At 44.7% G+C, this 9,940-nt stretch overlaps 1 protein-coding gene across 1 annotated transcript in view; it reads right to left on the bottom strand.

Annotated features, from left to right (window-relative positions):
* Dnah9 (dynein axonemal heavy chain 9) overlaps positions 1-9,940 on the bottom strand; it is a 333,793-nt gene that overhangs the window by 148,003 nt on the left and 175,850 nt on the right. The window contains exons 44-45 of the mRNA XM_005349858.2: positions 4,472-4,634; positions 2,447-2,570 (exon numbers count right to left, since the gene is read on the bottom strand). Coding sequence (XP_005349915.1) covers positions 2,447-2,570; positions 4,472-4,634 — 287 coding nt within the window. The remainder of the gene's footprint in view (positions 1-2,446; positions 2,571-4,471; positions 4,635-9,940) is intronic.

Below are 9,940 nucleotides of genomic sequence, written 5' to 3'. Positions count from 1 at the left end.
ACAGGGAGGAAATCATGGACACAGAGTTTAGAACACAAGAGGAAAACAAGAGATTGATCATTTAGGTTTTTCTTCTTTCAGTTTTCTTTTGGCATTGTCACCATGGCTTGACTTTGACAGTGCTGCCATAGTACCAAGAACTGAAAGTGTGTGGGAGGAAACACCATAGCTTACGGCATGGGGTTACTGACTCTTTGGGACAGAGGTTTTAGGGGAGGGGGAACCAGTAGCATACACTCATTGCATGTTACAACCATCCTGACTTGCAGCTAACTACTACGATGCACTGAATTATTGGCTGGAGCACCCAAGGCATCAGGTCTGGGAAAGACTTTCACAACCCAGCCTTTCACTGTGGCAGATTTCTCCCTTTATCTAGAGCCCCAAAATTCTGACCTTAGATCACAAGGTATAGTTGCCTCTTCTCCCTTGAATTCCAACAGCGGAATGATAGCATAGCCTCGCGAAACTGAAGGGTCACTGAGAGATGTTTTAGAATCCCCTGTGGCCTGGCATCGAATCCCCTGGACGGGCATCCAGTTGCTTTCCAGACAGAAATTATTTATTTGAATGTGAAAAGTAGAAGATACATTCTGGTCCACTCTGTTGACGTTGTTAAGTTAATGGGGAGGGTATTAAAGAAAAAAAATAACAACAAACAAAATCCAACCTGCTTCCCCATGTTAATACACATACACAGAGCACACTCTTTGGAAAACTGCGCCCTGGAGGGGAATCCATGCACCCGATGGCTCCTGAGCAGGCTGGCTGCATTTTTATTGGGAAGGCTCCAGAAATTCCTCTGCACTTCAACAGACTTGTCTTTAAAATGAAAGAAATTAAAAGTACTTCATTGAGCAACGAAACTCCAATTGGCTAAAGTCGAACGATGTCAGTGTCTCAGATGGTTGTTTTAGGAGAAGGTGACCTGGCTGGATTGACGCCAAATGAAATACAGGCGGAAGTTGGCACCAGGCCCGACATCTCCAAAGCTGTTAAGTTTTGGAAAGTCGCTTTTACTCTCTCAGTTGTTTTAGAGATTGGGTTTTAGGAAAGCTTCGGGGTGGGAGGAGAGTTGGATCCCTCCCTCATCTAATACCATCGCAAAAGGTGCGGTGACACCCCAGGTTAAACGCTACAGTAAGGTGTTAAAGACAGTATTTAAGAAGGGGAACAGCTGTGGTCGGAGGAGAAAAAGTGTATAAGTTGGCAGGAAAACTCTTGGATATAAAGCCAGTGTAGGCAGGATCAAGAGGGAAAGAAATGAGTGTTACGCTGGAAGCCAGATAGTGAGGAATCCAGGACCGAGATCCTCGCTCGAAATTAGCCATTACGGAATCCATTTGCACATGGTCTGGGTGAGAAGCCAGGGGCTCTTTGTGGAACAACTGTCGTATACTGCAGGAGGCAACGCTATATGTATATGATGTGAAGAAGACAGTGACTTGGAAGCAGTCATGTCATCCTGAAACGCACCATTTATGATGTAGGAGAAATGGCAGAGAAATGTCCTGCGGTCATAGTCCTTAGAGTGAGGGCTATGAAATGAAGCCGGGCTGGGTCCTGGAGGGAGGAATGGGCTTTTGAAGTACAGGGAACTGAGGTGGGAATTTTGTTTAGGGACATCTGTATGCTGAATGTTCTCTAGACCCAGGTGAAAAGGTGGTTTACAAGTATGTTTGATGTAAGCTCTAGGAATGCATATTCTCTTTGATCGAAATGAATACATATTTATGCAAGTGCATAACCTCTTGTCATATGCAACATCGATCAGCTACATTGGGTTGTTTGTGTCCTTAATTTTTTCATGTGGCCATGTACATGTCTTTAAACATACATCATTGTTTTTAGAATACCTTATGTAAATCCTGAGCTCCTACATAAGGAAGAACAACAAAGTTGCAAGAACTAAGCTTTCTCCTTGCTCAGTTGTGGGGTGCTTGGCAGTTCATGGGGACCTCATGGGGACTCAGGACAGTTACATGGAAATTGCTTTGTCTGTTGCCGCCTCCACTTTCTGTCATCAAACCCTGGCTGACCCACTTGATCTCCCCCCGTGGTGTCAGCACATCTCTCCCTCTGTCTTCTCCCAGCGTCTAACCACTCTGAAGACTCACAGATGCTCCCCTTTCTCTTTCTCATGGGTATTCTAAGGAAACAGCACCTACTCTCCCAACTTAGAAAATTTTCAGACCCTTAACCGCTCTTCCCTTGATCAGATCTTATCCAGCGAAGAGTCTCAAAATTATTCTTTAATCCGCAATGAAAATAGACCCTACAAACCAGAGGAGCTGTAAGCTGCAGCAGCCCTGGGAAGAAGTCCTTTGACAAATCAGTCCTTCACTGGTGCTTACGAGTTGACTTTCCTGACCTCAGACAACACCTCTCCCCATCTTTAAGCAACTCCGGCCTTGTCAGAGGTCTTCACATGCGAGCACTTCCTTACCAGATGCCAGGAGGTCATTGACGAGCACCAGGAACCTCTCATCAGCCACGTGGGCATCAGTCATGAGAAACACTGTGCTGAGATTTTTCACCCCAGCTTTCAGACATAGGCTGGCCAGGTCCACCTGCAAGATCATCAAAGTCAAAGATTCCTCAGAAGAGATCGGCAACTCACTCTTTAGGAGTGGAAGCATTTTCTTATCTACGTCAGTTGGAAACAAAGCAAGCTGACAATAAGAGGTATGAGGAGTGCTGCTTTTCAGTAAGAGGTGGGGAAATGGGTCACATTTCTAGGTGTCAGTTCAACAGAGGTAAGTAGTTAAGACCACGTAGTGGGGTCTTAAGTCATACCACCAGCTGCCCATGCACTGTTGCCGGCTACTGCAGAAAGGTAACCGAGGTGGTCCTTTCCAAAGGACAGATATGGTCGTTGCTCATCTAGTTTACTAATGTCATCAAGTAAGAGAATGACTTGCTCCAGAAGGCAGGCTCTCAAAGTCATGTACTGGAGGCTACCTATATGGGGACAAATGTATCTCATACCAGCAACACTTTGTGCCCTTATGACTAGCTCTGGAGAAAGACTTTCATTGAAAAACATGTGCCGGAGAATGCACACATAGGTGCAAATATAAACCACCCATGGGAAACCTGGACAAAGCTGAAGATGGATGAAATCTGGGGCTAAGATGCCAAGCCCTGGATTTATCCAGTGTAAACAGTCTTGGCTCCTTGTCAAATAACCTTACAAAGTTTACCTGCATCCTACTATGTTTCATTCTCTCCAGTGCCCTTCAGAACTGATTTTCTAACAGCCTCACTCATTCTTCTACTGTAGGACTTCTGTAGTGTTCAAATAATTCCGCAAAGGCAACTGGCTGCTTTTTGGATTAATGTTTCTTATCCTATACTTATGATCTAAGACAGTGTTTCTCAATTCTCATTAGAATTGCCTAGAGCAGTAGTTCTCAAGGCCCGAGTCATGATTCTTTTGGGGGTCCAACCACCCTTCCACAGGGAGTGCTTAAGACCATTGAAAAACACAGATATGTACATTACAATTCATAACAGTAGCAAAATTACAGATATTAAATAGCAACAAAAATAATTTTATGGTTGGGGGTCAGTCACCACCACATGAGTTACTGTCTTAAGGGGTCGCAGCATTAGGAAGGTTGAGAACCACTGCTCTAGAGGATCCGTTGAGTATTCCCGATGCCCAGGTAGTTCCCCAAACAAGCTAAATTGGAACGGCTTGGGGGAGGAAGGCAGACATCAGCATTATTCTCAGAGATTCTGGTCCATAGCCAAGATTTAGCATAACCCATTCTGTAAATGCCCATTTCCCATGTCACTAACTTGTCTTTAGAAACACGGAAGAAAGACCACACTGAACCTGTATGCAGCCAGTGTTGACAAACTGGGCTGTGGCTTCAGAGCAAAAGGGAGCATCTACTGCTTTCTTCACTGCCTGAGGGATGCTGAGGGCAGGCACGTAGGTCTGGCTCAGTGCTGGCTGGAGCTCTTCCAGGAATACTAAGGACAGTTCTTGATAGAACTTATACTGTGACTTTCTGCAGTGACATGGTTGTGGCTGGGGATACAAGAGGCAGCTGGACAAATGACCTTTGAAAGTTGTGTATACTGCCTCTCTTCATTGTCCAGAGCAGAGACCATGGCTTCTCTCTGAAACCAGGAAATGTCACTAAGGTCCCAGAGGCAGTGGTTATTCCCTCTCTCTCTTCAAATATGCATTTCTTTTAAAACTAGGCCAGACTGTCTGAATCCTTCCCAAGTCTACTAGAGCAGCTAGCAAGTTGTTTGCTAAACTTGTTACAGATTGGGCAAGAGTAGGGGTACACTGATGTAACAGGCATTGAATGGGAGGCAAGAGTAGGGGTACACTGATGTAAAAGGCATTGAATGGGAGGGTCTGGGTAGGGGATGTAGAGAACCAAAGAAAGATGGCAAGGATTGTAGGTGGCTAGAGAGAGGTGGGGTCTCCTCCCACAGTGGCCAAACTTACCTTGAAGTCGGGGATTTGATAACCTTTGCGCAGGGTGATCTGGAACACGTCCATGGAGCTGATAAAAGCTGCCAGCCTCGTCAGACTCTGCTTGCCACTCCCACCAACGCCAACCAGCAGGGCATTTCCTCGAGGGGACTCCAGGATTCGGTTGATGTGACAACTGAAGGGGAGTAAGCAGAAGCACATGCCAGAGGCCACTGTCCACAGTGAGAAGCGTGAAGGGCATAAAGGGTGGAGCCTCTCTTGGAGGCACAAGTGAACTCTGGGGAACTGTCATGGCTTTCCCTCAAACTTGGTATCCTTCTCCTGCCCAAGTGTACTGTAATTGTCACTGTTTTACCTAAAGCCAGAGGCCCCAGGGAACAAGTGAGACCATAGAAAAGTCCAGGGCAGGTTGACAGACCTGGAGGGTGAGTGATGAGGCTGGAGAGGGATGCAGCATGCTTTTCTTCTCATGGAACCTACCTTTGTCCCAATTCCCTCTTTCTTACCTATTTGTGACTTTGGATAAAAGCGGGATCATGAAAAAGAAGAAAAGTAGAAAATATCCTATTGGAAAAATAATCAGAGAAGGGTAGAACAGGTGAGGCAAGGCTGGAAGTGTCTGTCTGTCTTAGAAGAAGGGGGACAAAGTTAAAGCAATTGGAACAAAGTGGGGAGTCCAAGCTTGAATCTCCGTCCTCTAATCCTTCCTGGATGTCCATGTGCAAACGATGGATATTTGCAGATGCTGGATGCCAATCTGCAAGGCACTCACTACCTTGGGTTCTGGATTCTTCTCCTCTAAAATCTTAGTGCTGCCAGTAACCATTTCTCTACCCCAGCAATGGGAGAATATCAGGTTTCCTCTTGGCTTAGATCATCACCTCCAGATGAAGCCATCCCCAACCCAAGAGGCCTTTCTCAAAGGACACACCAGCAACCTTCCTCAAAGAACACACCAAAAGCCTCCTCCAGGCTGTCATGCCAACCTTCCATTAATCTCCACCAGCAGTGGATCTTATAGAAGGCACCTAACAGCTTCTTATTATACGAAATATAGAAAACATAGGAAAAAACCCAAATTCTATTGTCTAGCAATAAATCCTACTGACATTAATTTTATGGCCTTCCAGTCTAGTGCGTCTGGACGTCTGTGAATATATATTTGGTTATTACATCTGAAATGTCAATGCATTTTTATGCTGTAGCTTTTAAAATTTGAGGACAGTTTATGTGTGAACACAGTGTTTCGTTTATTTGTTTCCAGTCCCGGTGATCACATCCCTGTCCCCACAATGACAAGTGGCTCTCAACCACCAAGCCAGCTCCTAAACACTGAATATAACATCTTGAGACCAGTTTTTCATTTAGCAGTAGATTGTGTTGTTTTCTCTGAGCCTTTAAGCAATCTGCTAAACTATGCCTTTGATGGTGGAACACTACCATATAGGATATCAATATTGTATTGATAATAAAAACATGATAACTTGCTTGTGTGAAATACCCTACTATTGGATACTTAGGCAGTTTCCAACATCTCCAGTTCCAAATAATGTGTTATAACATTTTGTTTGTATTTTATATCTCTAATCATTTCTTTGGGGGTGAGTTACCTAGATATAAAATTGCTGAGCCAAACAGTAAGGCATTTTTTTAATGGCTCTGGAAATTTAATGAAAAAAAGAAAAGCTCCTCAGAATGGTGGTGCCCATCTGCGCTCTGCTTAAGTAAAACAACTGACTCAAAAGCTCACTGAGGGCAGGAGCATACCGAGCTGTATTTACTGTGTTGCAGTGTAAGTTGGTGCACTCTGGTGGTGGTGATCTTTGGATGAAGAGCATGAGAATTATAATTTGGGTGATGTACTTCCGGTCAAGAAGCAGAGGATCCATTTGAGATTGGATTATACACACTATACTCCTGCATCCCTGCTCTATGTTAATAATGCGACTTGGTATTCAAAACAAACAATGGTTAACAATGGCTAACCTCAGTGTGGGGGTGGGGCTTGGAAGAGGCTTTGGAGGTTGGGGTTTGGCATGTTAACAAAATATGCATGCATGTGCAGTTACATGTTATGTCTTGATCATGATCAGCGCAAGAAACTGTGGGTCCTCATTGCCTCATCTTTCCTGGGGAGCCTATTTGCTGTTGGGACGGAAACCCTAGCCTGAGTATTTGTGTATTAACAACCCCTTGAGCGCATGCAGTGGCAGGGACCCCCATTTATGTATGTATATATTTATTATATACACACACACATGTATTTGACAGTTTCAAAAACTAAATATTAGAGTTTTGATTTGAATTTGGATTTCTAGGGCATTGAATACTTTTTGGGTATATGTATCATGATGTTTTTCATTTGTGCATTTTCTGTTTGTGTTTTTTTTCAACCAAGGCTCCCTTCTAAACTTGTAAGATCCTTTCATGCACACTCTGAGTACCCTTCAATTTCTCACTTTTACCCCTTTTCGCCTTCCTTCCACGCCTTTGACATAGAGAACTATTTGGGACTTAAAACCATATGCCACTGCATTCTGCGTGGTTAAGGCTTGTCTGCCTAAATATTCAGGAGTTATTTATTGGCTTGCATTTACTTCTTTTATTAGTTTCCCTTTTCACTCCACTTATTTAATTGTGGCGCTTAGTGCTCTGTCATTATCAGCTAGATTTACCCTTCTCTCGCCTTCTTATTAAACTATCATTCCCACATGCCTAAAGAGTGTACATGTTCATTTTGTATCCATTACAGAGCGAGCACATTGAAGCTATCCAATATAGTTTTATTAAGTTGAAACAAAACCCAGTGTTTGCACTCGGTATCACGGTTAAGGCGCTGCCTGTAATTTTCCACGATGCTCTGTGCAGGGGATTGTTTTTTCTGCATCTGAATTGGTACATGATGAAAGAATGCCCAGCAGCCAGGCCTCATCTTCTCATTCAGGAAAAGTGGGGACCAGAATGGATCGCTGGAGGAGAAGAGAGGCAGGCTTGGAGGAATTGGGGTACAACTGGGTCTCCGGGCTACTTGGTACCCAGTTCTGTTCTTGTAGGCTGGTATTCAGCATAGCACGGGCTGGGTTACTTGATATCTAGATGGGAAATGCATCGCTAGTGATGAAGTTTCTGAGTTAGAATGGGTCCATCTGCAGCTGGCAGCATTAGACTCCAGCTGCGGCTTCATTAGCAACCTCTGACAAGGGCAAGGGACTCTGAATTTAAATCACAAAATTTAAAAAAGAAGATCAATATTCTGGAGGAGCCTGGGCTGGAAAACCAAGACTGTCTGCGTTAAGCCCATTACTGAATTTCTGAGAGATTAAAAACAAAAGCTAAAGATGCCCCTAAGCGCAGCTGGAGGAAGCTGCTTCTTTGAAGACACACACACATTCTTCTCTCTCTCTCTCTCTCTCTCTCTCTCTCTCTCTCTCTCTCTCTCTCTCTCTCTCTTCCTATCTCTATCTCTTACCCTGGAGGACGAAAAGACTTTTGGAGAACAAAAGCAGTACATATTAAGGTCTGTGTGATTAATAATTGATGTGATTCTAACTGGACAGCAAGAACATGCTGAAAACATGGAGGAAGAGGAGGAAAAACAAAGAGGAAATTGGATGATGACTACGATCTAGTGTAAAGCCTCAGCAAGGGCTGAGCAGAGCCTGCTGGCATGGTGAACTAGGAAGTCCGCTGAGGGGCTTCCAGAAAGAGAGGCCAGGATGCTTCCCAGAAGCTGTGTCAGGGTAGCTGTGTAGACGTCATCTTATCTACAAGCACATGTTAGATGGTGGATGGATGGATGAGTGTTAGACAAAGTGGAACGTCATGAGGGATGCAGCATCTGACCAAGAAACATGAGGTGTGGACCTGGCCATAGCATTTAACCTTGGGAGGAGGTAGGTCTGGGACGGTTACAGTGATTTGCTCACGTGGCAAGAAGAACTTGTTGAGGAGAAAACTAGTCACTTTTTTTTTAATCTCAGGAAAAGGAGAGTGCATTCTCCAGCTGTAACTGAAGACAGGGCAGGACTGTTGAGAGTTTGAGAGGAGAGGACAATTGTGTATCTGTAGTTATCTCAGGACGGTAGAGGGAATACAGTTCCCAGAGCTGAGGGGGAGGATTTCAGGCCACATTTAGCATCTGCCTGATTTGTCTGACTATAAATATGAAGGAACACTAGCTATCATGTTTGGGGGATTTTCTTCAACATTTGAAAGATGGATGGTATAGGAGATGGTGTGGTCTAACTAGAGTTGTGTTTGGTACCATAGACACACCGACAGGAGAGTTAGGGCAGCCTGGACTGGGATAACCATCAGTTAACCAAGAAGATATGGCAGGGAAAGGGAAATGGGAATATGATAAAGCACTCAGCCCATAAATGGACGTTTTGGATGGAGTTGAAGAATAGCCAGGGCTTGGGAGGCTGGTAGAAGGGAAAAATGGACACGTGCCTCACAAAGATGCTTGTACTTCAGACTCTGGAAGTGAGTTCATCACAGATAGTAGACATGGTGGGGAAGAGTATATATTTGAGGGTCTGGGCATGTAACCAAGGTCACAGAAGTCAAAGATGCCAGGGAACAGAAAGACCAGGGCTAGGAGTCAGGAATAAGTCAAGTCATGGTAAGGAGAAGGTCACCAGGTGCTAACTGATGTGAGGTGACCGGACATCAGCAGACATTGACAAGGAGAAAGCAGGAATGTGAGAATAGAGAGCCTGTGCTTCAGAATGACTGGGTCTTCCAAAGGTCAGGAAGAGAAATGGGCGGTGGTGGTGGTGGTGGGGCTAAAGAGATGGCTCTGGGTTAAGAGCACTTACTACTTTTGCAGAGGCCCTGGATTTGGTTTCCAGCACCTGCTTGGTGGCTCACAACCACTTATAATCCCAGTTCCAAGGGATCTGATGTCCTCTTCTAGCCCCTACAGGTACCAGGCCTGGACATAGCATACACACATACATACGTACTTACATACAGGCAACAAACTTATATACACAAGACATAAACACAAATACATCCTTTAAAAGGGAGAAAAGGTTTAAATGTGGCATTGTGGTGAGGGTGAGGATAAGGAGCTTGTCCCTCTCTGAGTTCTGGGGTTCATGGGATAGGTGGGGAAGGCAAACAGCTTCGTGTCAACACAGGCCAGCCGTGCTTCAGTCAGAATTTAGCAGTGGAAACCCTGGGAACCTTGGGCAGGATTGAAGGCACCAAGAGTAAGTAGGTACTAAGTAGCACAAAGACTGGACAATATAAGGGCTAGATAGGAGGCACACTGTGTGAGTGTAAGTTATCTGGGTATGCTGGTGACTATTGCAGAGACTCACTAGGTAGGACGAGCATGCATAGTAATATTCAGGTTTGGAAATACATGTATTTTTGGAAAAGGTGAGTGCGTGTGTGTGTGCACATGTGTGTGTGCGCGCGCATACGTAGGGGTCCTGGTGCCTCTTTTATGATCTCAAATCTCTTGGCATTGCT

Source organism: Microtus ochrogaster, chromosome 7 (assembly GCF_000317375.1).
Source record: "Microtus ochrogaster isolate Prairie Vole_2 chromosome 7, MicOch1.0, whole genome shotgun sequence".
In the NCBI taxonomy this organism is placed as follows: domain Eukaryota; kingdom Metazoa; phylum Chordata; class Mammalia; order Rodentia; family Cricetidae; genus Microtus; species Microtus ochrogaster.
Note: the sequence above shows the minus strand (reverse complement) of the source record. Positions and strands in the feature narration are given on the sequence as shown.